The sequence below is a fragment of the Nuphar pumila genome, chromosome 7 (assembly GCF_984573655.1).
Source record: "Nuphar pumila chromosome 7, dmNupPumi1.hap1.1, whole genome shotgun sequence".
In the NCBI taxonomy this organism is placed as follows: Eukaryota; Viridiplantae; Streptophyta; class Magnoliopsida; order Nymphaeales; family Nymphaeaceae; genus Nuphar; species Nuphar pumila.
Window position 1 is genome coordinate 36395874 of NC_143255.1, and position 19984 is coordinate 36415857.

Below are 19984 nucleotides of genomic sequence, written 5' to 3' on the forward strand. Positions count from 1 at the left end.
GGATCTTTAGTTTGATGAAGGCCGAAGGGGGTCAGACTAGTGATCCTTGGGTCTCTCCTATCCCTCGGATCTAAGATCTGAAGGATTTAAGTAGGTCTATATACTACTCAGATCTTGTAATTCCAACTCGATTATGTAATTGAATCCAGTGCATTAAGCCCGAACCATGTTTTTTATCGGATCTGATCCGGATAGATAGCGGGTCCTACCCGACCTTTTGACACGGAGAAGGTTGGGATCCACTTTCGACTCTCAACGCCGCCATTGATATATATGCCTTAACTGTCCCATCACCAAATTTTCATGGGCATTTTCGTCATTTGAGAAACTTTTAGATCGTGGTTGCAGGCAAACCAAAACCATGTTGTTTTCAGATATTTAGTTGAGTGGGGCCCTTCGCTTTCCACGTTCAACACATATGGCGTAAGTCAAACGTGGAGACAAGGACTCTCACCTTCTCCCCGAACCGCATCCTTTTGTGTTCTCACCGTTCATTTACCAAAATCTCCCGAGTATTTTTTCTTTTAGACAAGATTGGTCCTTTTGAGTCCTGAGCGTTTTCTAGAATCCTTGTCCAACGCTGTAAGATGGGGATTGGAGTGAGGGAATATGGGCCTGATGGCTGTTTTGGATCGACCAAATAGATCCAACTCCTAGTTTGAACGACGGCGAATTGAAACATCTAGGTCTACTTGAAGCCCCAAATCAGTGTAGATCACGACTCGTTCTTAAGAAAATCTACATGAGGAAAATCTAGACACAGAATTTCAGAAAATTATTATGAAAATATCGGCAAATAAGAAGATTGAAAAGTTTTAAAAATTATATATATATATATATATATATATATAAGATCCATGATACCATATGGTGGTATACTCTTGATTGTATGAATCTAGACACCAAAGGGTAGATCTAACGGTATTTTTGAGACTGAAAATCAACCACTCACAAATTCATGAAAATAAGGGTGGTCTAAAAATTGTAATAGACATTATATTTTGGTGAACTTTAACACGTAAAAATAGTAAATATAACATATTAAACATGATCCAAAGGTTAGATTTTGCATTTTGGAGATTAGAACTATGTAAATAATTAAGTGTGTATCACAGTCAGCTATGGTGTTACGGTACCACCATAAAAGCACCCCAAACTATAATAAGTATAAAAATCTTAGTAGATGTGTTTAAGCAAAGTGTAAGACTTGTTATTTAATAATATATGATTATGCACTTTTCTTGGTCGATTCAATTGATTACTATTCATAGGTTTAGGTGGCCTGCTCTTTCTAGTAATAGGCAAAGGGCAAGTCAGGCCATTTTTGTTAAAAATTAGGGTTTCCTGCCCATCCTAACCACCTTCAGCCTAGGTCACCTTGCCAATTGTTTATGCTAAAGGGTAATTAAGTCATTTATGAAACACAAGGTACATTTGTGTCCGTGATCGATCTTCCATGAACTATTTTGTCCTCGAGTCACTTTCACCCTTTTTTTTTTTCCTCTCTCGAACCACGGCTCCTTTTTCTTATACTTCACATCTTCGTCGCAACCATCTCTCTTTCTCCCTCCGTGACAACTTGATTTCTTTTCTTAGAGTTTATGCTCCCCTATAATCTCGTGCACTGCCTCCTCCTCCCCTTCTTATTCTTCGATCATCATCTTCTTCTTCTTCTCAAATGCTTCCCTACAGAAGCCTTTCATCGTTTGTCATAATTCAGTTGACAACCACCTTCTTCTCCATCATCTTTTTTTTCTTCACCGCTTGTTCAGCAGTAAACCCACAGTACTCGGCCTGTGCACCTCAAACCTGCAATGGCATCACCGTCAAATACCCATTCTTTCTTCCTTCCCAATACGACAGTGGTTGTGGGTACGCCGGCTTCAATCTCACCTGCGTTGACAACAACAGCACCCTCCTCCTCCAAATCCCCAACCTCAACTTCAAGGTTACGGCCATCGACTACACCGCTCAGACCATCAAAGCGGCCATCAGCTCCAGCTTCATCGGTGGGACCAAAACCTGTCAATACCCAAAGAGAAGCATAGCGCTCTCAGACATCCCTCTCCCTTTCAACATCACGACCAGTTACAAAATGGAGACCTTCTACTACAATTGCTCAACACCGCCCACCGGTACTGCTACTAATGGTGACAGTGGTGGTTACCTTGGTGGTAGCAGCCCTAGTTACGATTTCAGTTCCAATAAAGTGTCTTATTGTTCCAACCCTAGTGCCGGTTGGTACTCCTACGCCTTCTTGGACCACTCCCCTTCCAACGATGGTGTGATTATGAATTGCCAAGCGACCGTGAGCTTCCCGGTGGCGGGATCGACCAGTAATTCCAACGACTTGGCTGCGTCCTTGTCCAACGGTTTTTTTCTGGGATGGACTCTCGATTCCGCGCCTGATTGCAGCTATTGCACTGCGTCCGGTGGGCATTGCGGGTTCAACACCACCGACGATTCCTTCCTTTGCTTCTGCCAGGACGATTCGCACCAGGGGACTTGCAGCACCCACCCCAATTCCTCTGGTGACTCTCTCTCTCTCTCTCTTTCTCTGCTTTCTCATGTTTGTCGATAGCACAATCATGTGGGAGAGCTGGCCAGGTCCGTAGGGAACGAAACTTGCGATATTCCATATGACAGGATCCTGTCATATGCCAAACAGGAAGAATGACTTTCTGTTATAGTGGTCCCCACAGCTCCACAAAACGTTATTATTGGGTGGGAACAAATGGAAAAGCGGTCAACTTTTTTGCTGGCAATACGACAGGATCCCGTCATCCGGCGTTTGATTGGGGGGGGGGGGGTGTTCATCCTCTCTCTGCTCTTTTGTCTTTTGTCCAGATCTCTTGCGTTTGATGGGTAACCCCTGACCTGATCCACAACCCGAATGATCTAGTTGGAGTTTGGTCCAGCGTTTGACGCGTGTCATCGTCAAGGATCATCTTGTGGACATATGGATTTCTAAAAATTAATACTGAACGAAGAGGTCAATCTCTTCCCTGATTTGCCCAACCTCTACGCTTTTGACTCTTTCAAGGAGGCCAATATGGTAACGTAAGGGCCGTGTGTATTGAATCATAGGATGAAACCCATAATAACAACCGTCCATCACGGTTGTCATCAATGGCGTTTTCTCTAATTGCTTGACGAGGAAACGGGAAACCCTAGGGAAATGCGGGTCCCACGGTTGTCTGGTGTGCCAATCACACAAGTCGATACGAAGTCATGGCCTACCTTACCTAATGTGGGGTCCACAGATAAGTGGACACTAGTACACTACTAACCTATATTGGGTGTGTTTTTGTTTAGAAATTTTCAGAGGGGCATAAAAATTTAGTTGCAGTCACTACTAACCTGTCTTGGGTAGGTACTAAAGTATTATTCTGCTAATAAACAAGTGAATCCCTCCAACAATTTGAATCGCTATTGGTCTTATGTGACAACCTTGGTTTGTGGAATTGCTTATAAACTAGGTCGGTTTTTATTTGACATCTTCCTCAGTTTATTATTTTACTAATTCTTTCTATCCTTAAAATATTTTGATCTTAAGATCATCATCTTCCTCACTCCACAGCCAATCGGTAACTTATAGAAAATATTCAAACTTTGGAAGAGAAGAGAGAAAAAATTGCCTTGATAAAATTTAGATAACATTTGAGGTTTTGTTATAATTTAATGTCAAAACTGTCGATACATCTCTTTTTAATTAACCACGACAAAGTTTATGTGTATTCTGAACATTTTAATAGATGGGTGTATTTTTGAATTATGCAAAAAAACTTATGTATCAATTTGAAAAATACCCTCAAGATAATCACGCCATGATGTTGCCGATATTAGAAATTTTTGACTACTACTCCTCTAGAGAAAGTTAACAATTTTGCTCTCTCTCTCATATGATGTCAAACGGTGGAAATATGACAATATCTAATGATTTTTTTTTTTGAAAAAAAAAATCTAATGAATACTTGCTAAATACAGCGGAGTTGGCCGTGACTTGCTTTTATAGTATGTTACTAGACAGATCGCTAGGCACGATAGTCTACTTTATTGGATATGCTTTCCTTTACACATGATTATTGGCCACTAGAAAAACTGCTGTGTGTAAACTAATAAAACAAGGCTAAAATACAAACGATGCCACATCAAAATTGCATTCAAACTTGTCTTGAAATGTATCAAGGTTGTTAAATGCGATGAGGCGAAGCGAGGCGTTGAGCATGTTATGAAGTGAGGCGTAAGCCTCGAGGCGTTGAAGCGTAAGCTTCATGATCAGAATAATAAAATATATAATATTAATAAAATAATGAAAATTTTAAATAAGAACTACTAATTTGCTTTTAGTTATTTTAGTACCAAATCATAAGAAAATAAAATAAAGATTCATCACCGATCTCTGCGTTCGTCATTAACTTAACACACCAGATCCATATCCAAATCTGACTTTTGTGTACAAGATCCCAACCCAAATCCATATCCAAAATTTGATAAAGGTAGAGTTTAATATGGATCCAGCAAGAGGATTTTGCATTGATAGCCAAACTAAGTGCACACCATAGTCACAAATACCGGCCATTTTTTTAAATATCATGATTTTATTGTGAGATTTTAAAAAACTGACACAATCTCGAGAAAAATGTGATATTTCAAAATATCGCCAATTTTTGAAAATATCACATCTTTTATCACAATATTTTCTTGTTGTAATGTGATCTTGGTATTTTTATATTTTTTGCCTATATTTTTCTACATAGTTTATCTGATATATATTAAAATTTTAAATATACCAATATTTTTTAAAATTTTCTTGAGGAAAATAAAATTGACAGATTATCATGACATTTTCCTTTGTCAAGAAAATCGCTAATTAGATTTATGACTATGGAATACACACACATCCAGACGGGTGCATGCTAGCATATCGGTAATCAAGTACACTTTGTTCTTTTTATTATATCTCAGGTGACATCACATGGATACATATACAAACATGGATGTGATATATGGATTCGAGACATGAGTACATTATATGATTTTTATGCACAGTGATGATATATAATTATATATTTCTTAAATTTAATATATAACTTTTGATCTTTTTCATTATGAAAATCTACTAAAATATTATACATAGTGTCTCTGTAGGCCTTGTCATGTCTTGGTCCTTGTGACAGAATTCTGGAGGTCACAAAAGTCATCTTATGAACAAATGAAATATAAAAGGGCTAAAAGAATACCTTGAGCGTGCGCCTCGCCTGTGAGGCGTACGCTTCAAGTACTGAGGCTTACGCTTACGCGTACGCCTCTCACAACACTGTCCTTTTGTTCATTATGGTTATATGCCATACTTTGTCAAAAATAACTCATTTATGCTCTTTTTTTTAATTAAGGGTGTCTGGTTATGTGCTTTCACTAACGTACCTTTGAAATTAAAATGAGAATTCTAAGCAGTTAAATGCATGAATGAAATCCCATCTAAAAAGGAATGTATGGCTGAAAAATTGGGCGACTTTTGTAAATAGCTAATAAGTTTGCTTGGAGTCACCTTGTTCGGAGTGTTGGTATGCTCTAGTAGACGTTTGTAAGCCCCTTTATTGAGGCATAGCCACAGACTTTGGTCTTGAATATTTCTTAGAAGTTGAATTTGAATTGATATGGTCGTGGGAAGTGTTGCTCTTCCATGTTTATCCCCATTACCTTCTTGTTCTCTAAACTTCTTAGCCACAAGCATGGCTGTCTCTTCCTGCAGCTTGTCTTTCTCGTCTGTTCTGCTTCTTATGCTTAATCTTTACTTCGATGGCGTTCTTTCTGATGGAAAAGCAATCCAGTTTTCTTCCCCTTTCAACTGTAGCAAGTCCATTCTTATCATATTACCTTCAGTCATCTCAATTCTTGAAACAGAGATCTCACCCAGATTCCTCTGTTTAATGGCAGTGTCCCTGTCCAAAGAATTTTCCTTCTTTTTTTTTTCTTCATGGAATGTGATTGAAATCCAGTATCCGAATGCATACATGCAAGAAATGTATCATTCACCTTCAAATTTTTTGGGTTCATGGTAATTCTTGCTCTGCCCAATGCTGCAGTCCATTCATGAAATGAAACAGCCTGTAAGTACTCTTCCCGGACATACTGTAACAACAATTTTCCATTTTTGTGAGTCCAAAGATCACCATCTCCAAGTGCGAATCCAATGATAGGAGGAAATTGAGAATTCCTCTACTATTGAAGATGGAAGTGAATAATGATGACTCTCGTATATTGTTATTTTTTCCTTTGGAGAACACTGGGCTACCTTTTGTCACAAGTAAATTGGCTCCCTTGTTTATGAAATTCCTGCTAGTATTGATCAGTCTGATACTTCAAACCTTGTGACATGTTGAATAGCCGATTTCATCTTCATTGAAAAATGAAAATATAAGTTTTAGCAGTCAATGAATAAAAAATGTGGATCACTCTCCCTCTTTGGAATGTCAAATATGGGGTTGCACTTACTATTAGGGTGTTAAGCCCGGTATCATGCTGTTAGAATTGTGCATGCAAGAAATCTCTCATGAACGGGTTTGGTGTTCTTGCATACCCAAGGATGAATCATGCGATATTAGCATCACCAGAATGTATTTTGCTATCTTTGTTTGTTAAAATTTTGTTCCCCTTTCAGAAAAAAGAAATCATTTGAGTTTTCTGGTTTCCTAACTTATTCCTGTTTTCTGGCTTCAGTTAAGCGCAAACCATCAATGCAGATAATAGCAGGTACACCCCTCAAACGTTCATCTTTTAAATACATGCATATATACATGAGAGTAGACATATGAGAAACAGAATGTCATGCTTGCCCTCCACTGTTTCACACCAATCATAAGATGGGCATCAGCATCACTCAACTCATTCACTTGACAGGTCCGAGTATTGCACTGTCCCTCTATCAGGTGGATGGTCCAAGCTGAACCAATTTAAGTTATCTGGGTCATCAACCAGATTAGGACTTTCTCAGGTCTTCCTGAGTTCTACATTAAGGTTCAGTACTTCAATTTAGACATAGTATCAAGTCATATCAGCTCGAACTTGCCACCAAGGATTAGGACACTCAGCAGAACCATGCTAATAGATCAACTCTGTGTTGGCATGGTAGGAAAGAATTGTCATCACTTTTCTATCCGACTATCTCCAGACCAAGCTCCAAGTGTTACTGGTTGGTCCTTAAGGAGAGGAAGTAGTCAGCAACCCAAAGATTATAATCATGAGTTTTGATATCATGAATATAACCTTCAGTTTCATGTCCGCAGGTATATCTGCAGCTTCTGGCGTTTTGTTGGTCATCGCAATGATTCTCATTTTCTGCTACTGCCGTCGCTACTATATTAGGAAAGGACCTTCTCCATCTGCAGTCTTCTTTACCCGATCCATTTCCTCTTCAAAGACTTCAAGCCGATCTGACATGGAGAGCAGAAGCTTCCATCAAAGGTGTGGTGGTGGTGGTGTCACCCTCTTCACATACAGGGAGCTTCAAGAAGCCACCAATGGTTTCAGCTCCTCGAACGAGCTCGGTGATGGGGGATTCGGCACCGTCTACCTTGGGAAACTCCATGATGGCAGGAAAGTAGCTGTGAAACGCCTGTATGAGAACAATTACAGGCGTGTTGAGCAATTCATGAATGAGATTAAGATCCTCTCTGGCATTCGTCACCCGAATCTTGTGTGCCTCTATGGATGCACTTCCCGCCATAGCCGGGAGCTGCTCTTGGTTTATGAGTATGTAAACAATGGAACAGTTGGTGACCACATTCATGGCTCCCGTGCTGCTGAGGGCCATCTCTCATGGAAGGTGCGGTTGACTATAGCCATTGAAACAGCTGAGGCATTAGCCTACCTTCACCTGATGGATCCGCCGATCATTCACAGGGATGTCAAGACTAACAACATACTGCTTGATAACAATTTCCATGTCAAGGTTGCTGATTTCGGCTTGTCACGTCTCTTCCCACTCGATGTGTCGCATGTTTCTACTGCCCCACAAGGCACACCCGGCTATGTTGATCCTGATTATCACAAATGCTACCAACTAACAGATAAGAGTGATGTTTATAGCTTTGGAGTAGTACTTGCAGAGCTCATCTCTTCGTTGCCGGCTGTTGATATTAGACGGCATAGGCATGAGATCAATCTTGCTAACTTGGCTATCAACAAGATCCATGATAACGCATTGCATGAGTTCGTCGATTCCTCAATTGGGTTTGATACTGATGAGTGGGTGAACCAGACCGTTAGAGCTGTAGCAGAGCTGGCATTCAGGTGTTTGGCACCAGAGAAGCACGTGAGACCAACAATGGATGAAGTGGCAGAGTCACTGAGGCAGATTGCGTCTAGAGAGTGTAAACAGGAGAATGCGGCATTGCCACCAGAGGTGCAGAAAGAGAATGGTGCACTGCTGACATCTCATGGCCCGCTATCACCGAATTCTGTGGCAGATAAATGGCCGAGCCACCATACTACACCTAATAACAGTGGGTAAGATTTAATTCACATAACTCACTCCTATGGAGTTGATGGGAGTTAATGAGATGTTATGGACATAGGCTTCTTTTTCTTGTAAATACAGAGTAAATATATTTGCCTTGCTGGATGGCTATTAGCTTTTATGTACTTGGGAAGGCATGACCTAATCTGGTCTCAATCCTGGTCATTCAAGTGGAATTAAGATCAGGTGTAATTCCAGTGGAATTTAGATCAGGTGCAATGCGATTGCACACTTTAGGTGTGCTGCTGCACCTGATTACTCATCTGCTGTTGAGCTACACAGGTGGGCACGCTGTATGCCAAAGATGGTGGGTGATAAGGTGCACACCCAAAAGTGTGCAATCACATTTCACCTGATCCTCCCTCCTCTCAACAAGGAACAACAAAATCCTAAAGAAAACAAGGGATTGACATGGAACTTGCTTTCATAGACGACATTATCCTTTCCATGAACAAGTGGCTGTTGACAAAAATTTTAGACGGTGAGGAAATCCTTTGTTGAAAGTAGGGCAGGCAGGGGACAAGGTCCCCCCCCCGTTCTAAAAATTCTGCCTTCCATTCCCGCCTTCATTCCTGCACTGGTTTTGATTTTAACCTCCATCTCTGCCTCCATCCTCATGTCATGTCCTCCATCCCTGATCCAAATGGGGGTGAGACGAGGCACAGCACCGTTCTCCCCCGTCCACTGCCATCCTTAAAATATTTTAATTATTTTACTAACGAAGATCAAGGACGACGTGGGACGGGGGAACTCATAAGTCCATCTACACACGTGTTTTGATTTTAACCTTCATCCCCACGAGGGTTTTGATTTTAACCTCTATTCCTGCCTCCAACTCTGCACGGGTTTTGATTTTAATCTCTATCCCTGCCTCCATCGCCACACGGGTTTTGATTTTAATCTCTATCCCTGCCTCCATCCCCACACGGGTTTTGATTTTACTAACACTGAGGAGCCATTGAGATGGCATGTGACGAGTCAAGAGGGAGTTTATATGAGTTAGCTATGTGTGTTAATGTATGCGAAGCAGGATGCAAGTAGTGGTGATAGTGGTGTATGTCATTAGTAGTCATTAGTGTTGTTAAGATAAAAAGTCATAGTTACAAATGTAAGTTGCCCCTAGATTTAACTGAATGACAAAAGTTACCCCTCCCTCAACCAGAAAGAGAATGCAACCTGAACTTAAAACAATTAAAGGGAGGAGTGGTTCGCTGTTCACAGTCGGTCATATGATATTAACACGTTATTTTCACCTTGAAATGCTCAATTTGACCGGAAGGAAGAAAACCAAAGGCAACTTCAATAGATAGACAGAGGCAAGAAAAAGAAAAGGCATAGATTGAAGAGAGGGGTATGTGGTCGTCATTGTTTACCATGGTGTTTGACCTAGTAATTCGGTTAGTGAGACCCATAAAGTTCTACAAGTTGACCAACACAGACTAGGCCAACATACAGTGTATCATGGGTCTTGTCAAATAACAATAATTAATCGTTGATGTAATAGTCCTTAAAAAATTATAGGTTTTTTTAAAATGATATTGATTTAAAACAACAGAAGGAAACTGGTTTGTAAAAACTTATTCATGAGGAAAGTAAACTCTAAACTGAACTCAAGATTGAAAAACAACTAATCATTGTCATTTCATTATTCAATAGTTCATTTACAAAAATATGATGAACTGCAAATATTATTTTACAAAAATTTATAACACGTGAAAGTCTCAAAACACACCGGTTTCAAGATTAGAATAGGTTCGCGATCCAACTCTAGAGATACTAGATCCACACATTCATCGCCACTATCACACACCTACCTGAAAAAGAAAAAGTAAGCAAGGGTGATACCAACCATTATTTCAGTAAGCAACTTGACCTTCCATCTCACGATAACAAACACGACAAGGTCTACAAGAAAACAATATATACCGTAGGTCCAAAGTACAATCATAAGATGTACACCCATCCCTCTAAGGAAAAAACTCTACATCCTCTAGCTCTAGAAGAAACACCAACATGTCACACAAACCATAATATGTATAATCCTAGTTGCATGCACATATTTTAATTACTTTCTCCATTTAAGTTTTTCTTTTACTATAAATGATGTAAATGCAATTATTGTTTTGATATTAATAATTGTTTCAACGATAGCACCACCGCCTCTGGCCGTTAAAGGAGAACTGCTCAACATGGAGGTGTATTTTAAAACACTTATATTTTACATATTTTATTAACCTTAAGATTACACGATTACACCAACACTAATGTTCAAAATCCTTCGTCAAGCCGTTCCTTTCCTCACTCAAAATCGTAGTGTACTACCGCTAGCATATGTAGCATGGACATTCAACACAAGAAGTCATGTCCTCTAAGCCATCGTGGTTGAAGACCAGTCTACCCTTAATGACCAAAAGATGAGACCTCACCCATAACATGTCAACCATCAATTCACGAGATTAGTGCAAACTCCCTCACTAGACGAGTAAAATGTTACTCAAAGTGACCGGTTACCCTTATTTTGGGGCATAACTACACATCTCTTTGTAACTTGTTTCACTTTATTTTGGTATCCATACCAATACCTTAAGATCCTTACCCAATAAGTTATACATAAATTTATTATGCAATATGCATTCTTTTGTGCAAATACCGTTCCATACATGAGGTCACTCTTGTACCCTAATATACACCATGTCATGCATATAACTATGTAGTGCACGCATCAGCACAATAACTTCATATTGCAACCTTTGCAAATACGAGTCAAACAAGACTATGCATGCTTAACCATACAATGTCATGTTGTCATGTACTTGCAACCACTCATCAGTCAAACTGAAATAAAAAGAGAATGAACTTATATATGTATAATCATCACATGCATGCATGCTAATATACATGCATTTCAACACAAATCAAATCCCTTCTTGTACCATTACATACAAACTCACATCCAAAACATATAGCACATACATGTTTCTCAACCTATTCTTAAGGCGATTCACTAGAATCTCAAGCTTAACAACCTTTACCCAAGCTCAAAACAACATATTATCACATTCAAGTGCATATGAGTTGACTCTCATAAGTACATGAGTCGACTCTCATAAGCACATGAGTTGACTCACAGACCAAACAAAACAGAAAACACACTCATGAGATGACTCTTCTAGTTTTAGGAGTCGGCTTATAGGTTATAGGGGTCGACACTCCACAGAACGAGTCAATTCTTTCACTACAGAGGGTCGACTCTACAGTGCAGGAGTAGTCTTCTAAAAAGAGTCAACTCAAACAGAGAACATGGTTGACTCTACTTTTGAAAGGGGCCAACTCTTCGGGAGAGAGTCAACTTTTGCAAAATAAAGAGTCAACTCCTTTGAACACGGGTCTATTCTTCAAAAATAAGAGTCAACTCTTGTTTTAAAAATATAAGTTGACCCTGTCAAGAGAGAGGAATCGACACCCAGAAGTAAGGGTCGAACCTGGGGTCTGCCCAACCTTCTGCAAATAGCAAGTTTCGACTCCTATTTAATAGGGGTCAACTTCTACCCTTTGCAGAATCGGGTAGCTCTACCAAAATATAATTTTGTCCAATTTCATTCTACATGCTACAAGCAATTCTATATATATTATTCATAAAAATCTCAAGCTTAAAACAAATTTTAAATAATCATAACATGAATATGAACTTGGGCTACTCAAGCTAGCATATATACATATTCCAACCTAAAATTTAATTCTAACAAGATTTCAAACAGATTTCATTCGTAAAACAAATACATATCATTTTCAACCAGTTTTTACCCCAAAATCAAAACATTAATACCACTAGAAGCATATAAAACCAAGGAACATGCTCAAACATCCATTCTCATATAGAATCTATCGTTTCTAAAAACAATTATCTTTAAAACATGATTTTTATCAAAAACATTTGTCTAGCTTTCAAAGAAATATATTTAGAAATAGTCCATACGTTAAACAAAGTTTATTTTTAAATCTTTTTGTAACCAGGGAGAACTATAGAATTTTTAACTACTTTATCAAGTATAAAAGGTTAGACTTGTAACACCTTTAAAGCATAAAAGAATTGAGAGATTTTCAGTTTGCTTGTCAGTTACAAAAATCAGAAGTATAAACATTCTTACATTCGAAAACAATACAGATTTACGTATATATATTTTTCAATAGCTATCAAAAATATATTTGTGTTCTTAAAACATAAACTTGAAAAAAGTACATAATTAAATTGAAAATCTATAAAAAACATGAGTGCAGATCAAAAAGTACACCAACATTGGTCCAACCAATTAATACACAGTTGCTTATGGCTAGTTCTACCAAAACTCAAGCCAAACAGTCTAAATGTCACACATATTCCACCATATTTATCATAAAAATCCACTCAAGAGTCGACTCTACCAAGCACAAGAGTCGACTCTGAGCTAAATAGAGTATAAACAATGCCTAGGAGTCTACTATTCTGGTTCAGGAGTCGACCCTTCGGCTAAACCACACTTATAAAGTATATAGGAGTCAACTCTCTGGTTTCATAAGTCAACTCACAACCTAAAGGGGTGGACTCTCAAAGTACATGAGTCGACTCTTAGACAAAAAAAGTCAACTCATACAAAAGGAGTCGACTATCCCAATGAAATGAGTTCACTTTTTGCCTTTCAATAATACCAAACAGATTAAACAAGGAGGAGTCGACCCCTGTTCTGTAGGAGTCGACCCTTGAGTTAACCAGAACCTGAAATTTCACAGGAGTCGGCCCATAAGATATCCTAGTTTGGTTCCATACTTCTGGAACTCCAAAATCTCAGGGTTTAAAGCACCTAACAAGCATGAAACTTAGCACCAACACATATAGGGGTGTTCAAATCGATAAAACACAAGAACAAAAACATCACTAGAAATTTGATTTTTACCAATCATATCAATACATACAAAACATATTTCACACCAATCACAACAAAAAATTGCTTGTAGCCTTAGCATGCTCAACTACCTACGAGAAGATAAATCGAGCACCTACCTTGAATTGCTTATCTGACATGTATAGAGCCACAACAAACGCAACACAAATACTCTCAATGTATCTATACACAGCTCACACGAGCTCTAACTCTCAGCTACAACACACACACTAGGGACTCGACTACACTAAAACAATGCCCAAGCACGAATTGGGCACCTCCACATTGCTGCTCCAGTTGCAGCAAAGCTCTACAAAGGTACAACTCGACTAGGATGGTGGTGAAGCAACAAGTGAGTTGTCTACCAAGAAAGAGAGAAGATGAGAGTGCGTAGAGGGAGAGGGAGAGAGCACAAGAAAGGGAAAAAGGGAAATATGATAATGTAGAGGGGTTTTATAAGGTCCTACTTAAACCTAGGTATGGGTCTGGGCAAAACTGAATTCAAGAAGTCCAAATCTGGTTGGGTTTTAACCAAGTCCCAACTAGCCAAAATCGTGGGCCCCTAGTTAACCCACTAGTTGGGTTAGCTAGGTCCCCACCTAGTTAGTATAACTAACTAGAAAACAACCCAAAAAGAAAACAAGTCAAGTATAACTGTCAAGCTGACCTTGGCAGGTCTGACCTGTTAGGTTTGGATGAGCTGGGCAACAGCTACAGTTGTTGCTCTAGCTAAAATGACCATAATGCCCTTCAAAAGCAATCATTGGCCAAAGGTGTTAATTTTATCCTTTTCTAAAACAAAACCACAATAATGCCATCTAATCAATTTAAATAATTTCATATATATCCTTCATGCATTTGAATTTATGGGTTGGATAATTATGTCCTTTAAGATGAAAATACCTCTAAAATAACCTAAAATTGACTAAAATGTTCCTAAAACTTGTAAAGCACGCTTCAAACTCATTTTAACTTTGATTTTGACAAAACAAAGATTGTTCTTCTCAAGAAATCTGTAAGAACGCAACTATACATGTCAATTGCACAAAAAATCCATCTATATTGTATTTTTTTCAAAACTTACAAAATCATGAAAATGTTGGATATTGTAGTTGATGTCGAGTTTAAAGATTGCAACACATGCACCCCATCCCCAACATGGATCTCATAATTTTTATGAAAAGTATGATCCAAGTATCATTTTCTAGTAAATTGGCTATGCCAAATACACAGATTTTTATGGCTAGTTGTGTGAAACACATGGCGAAAACCCTGTTTGCTAACCATAAGCACCTAATCTCTCTCTCTCTCTCTCTCTCTCTCTCTCTCTATATATATATATATATATATATATATATATATATATATATATATATATATATATAGGCACCTGAATTAGCTAGGTTTGGGTTGAAAGAGGATGAGGTTAGGATTTGAACCCCCAACTTCTCATAAGAAGTGAACTACCCCTAACTAGTAAGTCAACCTAGTTGAGTTAGTTAAGAATGTCAAATAAATTATGCATATATAGATATGTTTTGGGTTTGACTTGTCGGATACAGATTCTAGGTGGATCTCATCCAGAATAAGAAATCATACCCAGAGGGTCGATTGGATCCCTTATAAATATTGTTATCCGTATTCAGACCCACTTAAGAGGTAAAATAACCAATTTACCCTTATTCTACTTAATCCTGTAAAATATGCATAACTGTTTACTCCAAACTTGAAATTGGGTGAGGTTTAATGCATTAGAATCAGAATGCAGGAAAAAATCTTTGTTTTCATGACCAAGTGTACAACATGAAAAATGAGGTATGACATCATCTTCGAGAAAGGTAAAACAGTTAAAACCTATAAGGAAAAATGGGACAGAATGAGAAATAGGGCCTAATATGTTCAATTCTCATAAGAAATGGGCCCAAATTTGGCGGGGTTCCGTTGAGGGGTGGGCTGCATGCGGTTCTTGGAATCTAGCTTTTGCAACATACGGCCGCACCAATTACTATCACATCATCCAGGCAAATTTATTTACTATAAAAATGTTCAGTTTTTTTTTCTCAGTACGTATATAAGTGAGAAAAGCCTAATGTCAATGCACGGTGATGGATGGGGTCCAACCATCAGTCAGGCAAATTGAGATGGGCACCCATCCTTTTTTTTTTTTCAAACCGTGCCATTTCTTTCCTATGCCCTTATTGACTCCGTTACATACACCACCTGAACTACATTTTGGGTTAGAACACAATGTTAAAATGAAGGTTTCCTAACCTCAATGGTGGTTAAAGCCCCCAAGGTGTTTGGTGCAATGGAAGGAGTCTTAGCCACTAGACGGGTTGTCACAATTCCATTTTTACAAGTGTCAAACATGCATTAACGAGGGCAAAGGATAAAAGTCACTGTGTTATCCCTTGTTCAACTTCTTGGAGGCAAGGGAAACGCCATGAGTTTACACCATCGAAACAAAATAACTCCTTAAAAGCATTCTCATGGATGTGGTCCTTCTGCACAAGCTGACGCTCTGCATAGGTTCTGGTTGATAGTGCTACCAAGTCTTTGTGCAGAGTACAAACGGGGGCTTTCCATGGTTGGTAGGAGCTTTCAGTGCACGTCTCCTTACGTTGCAAGTTCAAACCTCAATGGTACTTTAATAATAAATGGTGGGGTCTGCCTAACCCCAGCTTGCCTTTAAAAAATAAAAATAAAAATCTTCCTCGCTTATAAATAAAAAATATAATAATAATAATTATTATAATAAAGTTTTTTTTTAACCACCTCAGGTCAGCCGCAGTTTGTTTTCTTATTTATGGTTAATGGGAGGCAAAGGAAAATGTCAGTCGCTGCTTCTCTTTTAATGCCTTTATACATATCTGCGACGATACCTGCCTCCCTCCCTCTCTCTCACTCAAATGCTTCCACATGGAAACCCTTACAGCGTTTCTCATAATTCAGATGACGACCACCTTCTTCTCCTATTTCTGCTTCTTCTTGACTGCTTGTTCAGCAGCAAGTTCTGATCAGTACTTGGCCTGTGCTCCACAAACTTGCAATGGCATCACCATCCAATACCCGTTCTTTCTTTCATCCCAAATCAACAGCACTCACTGTGGAAACCCAGGCTTCAATCTATCTCACCTGACTCTACAACAACCAAAATCTCTTCCTCCAAACCCCCAACCTCACCCTCACCGTCATGGCAATCGACTACACCGTCCAAACCATGAAAGCGGCCATCATGGGCACCACCACCAGCCTCCCTTTCAACCTCAAATCCACAGACACAATAGAGACCTTCCTTTACAATTGCTCAACCCCGCCCACCTTTCTTTGTAATGGGACAGGCGCTACTTACTACAATTCTATAATTTCACTTCCAACGTCGTCCGTTCTTGTTCGAACCCTGGGGCTGCAGTGTACTACTTTTTCTTCAAAGTCTCCCCGCAGGAATGGGTTGCCTAGCAAACGTGAGCTTTTTGGTGTTGGCATCGACTACTCGAAGAAGTTTTATCCCTTCCATGCGCTCGGCTTCTTTTTAGGGATGACAGTGGACAGGGGGATAACGGGGCTCCGCCCCGCCTCGCTCCGTTTGGACCGGGGATGAAGGTTAAAATCTATCCCCGTGCGGAGATGGACTTATGCTTTTCCCCACCCCACCCGTCCCCAATCCTTTAAGGGATGACTATAGACTAAGGGAAAACGGCCCCCCCTCGCCCCCGTTTGGACCCGGGATGGAGGACATGAAACGGGGATGGAGGCGGGGGTGGAGGTTAAAATTCATTCATCTCTGTGCGGGGATGGAGGCGGGGATGAAGGTTCGGATTTTGAAACAGGGCGGGGGTGGAGACCTTGTCCTCCGCCTCGGTCCACTGCCATCCCTACTTCTTTTTTAGTTGGAAGCTTGACACCACCAGTGACAGAGCAGATTGCAGTGCCTCGGGTGGGCATTGCGGGTTCAACACCACCACGGCCTCCTTCCTTTGCTTGCGCCACTCTGAGTCTTCCACTGCTCAGCCTCCTCCTCCTCAATCTTCCCCTATCAGTCTCCCCATGGTGATTCTCTCTCGCTCGCTCTCCCTCTCTCTGGCTTCCCTTAACACCTCTGTCACATGATGAGACATGACACGGTACATCAAACACTTATTTGTTGAGAATAAAGCAAGCAAGATTCATTAATATGGTTTCTCTCAAAACAAAAAAATATCCACTGATGTTGGAAAAATTAACACGCAAAAGGCCAAGGATGACGATAATCAAACAAAACGTGACTCCAAGCCACATCATTTCATCTTCACAGTCAAACTTAGCATATCATTTATACCATGCCACTGGTTTTGTTGGTTAATTTCTGCAATCTTCACTGTTTATTTTGTATATACTTACATTTTTTCGTTATAATTTTATCAATTGTCATGTGGCATTTTTACTTTTAAGTTGAATTTATTCTTCCGTAATTTACAAAAAACTGCCTAATTTATCAGCTATTTTGGAGGAATATTATGAAAAGAAAACAGTAAATTGGACTTACAATTCAGTAATTTACGAATAACCATGTTATCAGTTGGTTTCGAAAATCTCCCAAAATTGAACTATTTTTCTTTAAAAAAGAAATAGCCCAAGATTAAAGGAAGAAACGGAAAGATAATCGATTTCATATTCAACTTGGCTCCATGAACTCTAAGATTGCTCATCTACGTATAGATGAGAAATTTTCAATTATGATAAGCTCTAAATAAGATAAGCATCCTAATTAGATATGGATCCAATATATAGATACAATCTATGAAATAAATCCAAATTAATAATTTGAAACCAAAATGATCCAATGGATACAAATCATATTTCGCTTCTGCTCCTACATCATTCTTCCCAAGGTGGCCGGAAGGGGGTTGCCATTAAGTTTGACTTATTGGGCTTCTTCAAATTTCACTGAATCACTCTACTTTGCGGGTTATACGGACCCATAATATAATACATTGCTCAAAAAACTGATCTAACCACGTAGGATTTGATCCAACGTACATAGTGAAGCTCAAAATATTCTTTTTTAAAATCATTATATGTGTGTTTATGTTGGTCTGGATCAAATGGATATGGAGCAAGCAACTGCGAAAAAATCTGGATCAACTTTGAAAGAATATCACCATTAATTATTTGTGCTCTAAACGTCAAGGTATCTGACATGTATTTCTTTCCATGATCCAATTTGAGCAAATCCAAAAAATTAATCTTACATTTTTCTAAATTTCCTGATATGTACCTTTGTTTTTCTGACAACTACCAAACAAGGACCTCATCAGGTTAATTTTCATCATTTTTGGGAAATGTGATTCTATTTTCTCATTATTTTCCCTTTGGAGTTAAAAATGCTTGTTTACCCTCATGAAGCTTAGGTACTTTGATCGAGGGTATTATTGTCACTGGATTAAGTTTAAATGAGACTTCAATTAATGGCCAATGGTAGGTCAGTCTCCATTTGGCAGTTTTCATAAAACATAGTCCCATATCAGGAAATTCAGAAACATGATTCCCTTCTTCAAGTTAAGGATAAAGGTTCACCCCTAAATGGAGTTTTACTTCTTTTCCTGTAAGTAGGATTTAGAAGAACATTAATGTGAAGGTGAAATGGGTTTAGTTTTTGTTTTTTCCTTTGATGTGATCTGCTAACTTTTATATTAGTTTGCTCGTAGCCTGGATGTTTGTGATTCGTATTTGATTTACATCAAAGTGCTAGCAGGCTCCGGTTCAATTAAACATAATCTAATTGGAAAGTTCTACACAAACTCTTCAAGGTTTGAACCAGATAAACTTAAGCGGACCCATTTAAAGTGAATAGGTCACAATTGGTGGGTGCTTTATGAGATGTTGGGTCTAATCAAGCTTGGTAGAAAATGTGTCAAGATCAATCGTCTGGATATCTTGGTTTAAATGGTTGAACATATTCAAGGTTAGCGAAGGATTTGGATTCTTGAATGCTTAATCCATATGGAGAATAAGTTTGGATGCAATACATAATTTTAACTAATTTATAGGGAAAAAAAGAAGATTCGGTTAAGTGATTTTTTTTTATTCATTTTTTACATTAGTTGAAACAGTTGCAAATTCATTCATAGTTGGGCCAAGTAAATAAATGGATAGAGCTATATAGCTCGGATTATAAGGAAAAACCAAAAGCAACTAGAGTTTTGTTTCTTATCTTAATTAGAACGAGTAGATCTAATTAGATGTTAAAAATATATTAGTGCTTGATGCGGGAAAGGGCTATCCTGCGAGTGGATCATTGATTCTTTTTTTTTTCAAAAACAAATCCTAACCATTCACTTCACTATTCTCCATTAGTTACTGGAGGTTAACCGAATGTGTAAGAAACAATGTACTGATAAATAAAAATTACTTCATTCTAAAGTCAGAAGAGCGATCGGGTTGCAAAAGTAAAGGATTTTTAATCCACAATCGCTTGTAACTATACCCAAACAAGAACAAGTTGGATGGAAAAAAAGAGGATGTGTTGATTAGACATATTATCTCTAGTATATCTATTTTTCCG

General features: G+C 38.8%; 1 protein-coding gene across 2 annotated transcripts; it reads left to right on the top strand.

Moving 5' to 3' along the window:
* The first annotated feature begins 1533 nt into the window (after positions 1-1533).
* LOC149831921 (LEAF RUST 10 DISEASE-RESISTANCE LOCUS RECEPTOR-LIKE PROTEIN KINASE-like 1.2) lies at positions 1534-8626 on the top strand. 2 transcript variants are annotated; one of them, XM_090014222.1, is made up of 3 exons: positions 1534-2531; positions 6724-6756; positions 7290-8626. In XM_090014222.1, the coding sequence occupies exons 1-3, from the start codon at positions 1679-1681 to the stop codon at positions 8513-8515; spliced, it is 2112 nt and encodes a 703-aa protein (XP_089870348.1). In that variant the 5' UTR covers positions 1534-1678; the 3' UTR covers positions 8516-8626. The 2 variants fall into 2 exon arrangements, with proteins under 2 accessions (XP_089870348.1, XP_089870349.1); XM_090014223.1 differs by lacking the exon at positions 6724-6756.
* Positions 8627-19984: the final 11358 nt, after the last annotated feature.

Bases quoted from the DNA above. Each gene is read 5' to 3' on its own strand.
- LOC149831921 (XM_090014222.1), top strand. From the start codon at position 1,679: ATGCTTCCCTACAGAAGCCTTTCATCGTTTGTCATAATTCAGTTGACA. The intron at 2,532-6,723 runs GTGACTCTCTCT...TTCTGGCTTCAG, and splicing joins CACCCACCCCAATTCCTCTG to TTAAGCGCAAACCATCAATG. The intron at 6,757-7,289 runs GTACACCCCTCA...TCATGTCCGCAG, and splicing joins ATCAATGCAGATAATAGCAG to GTATATCTGCAGCTTCTGGC.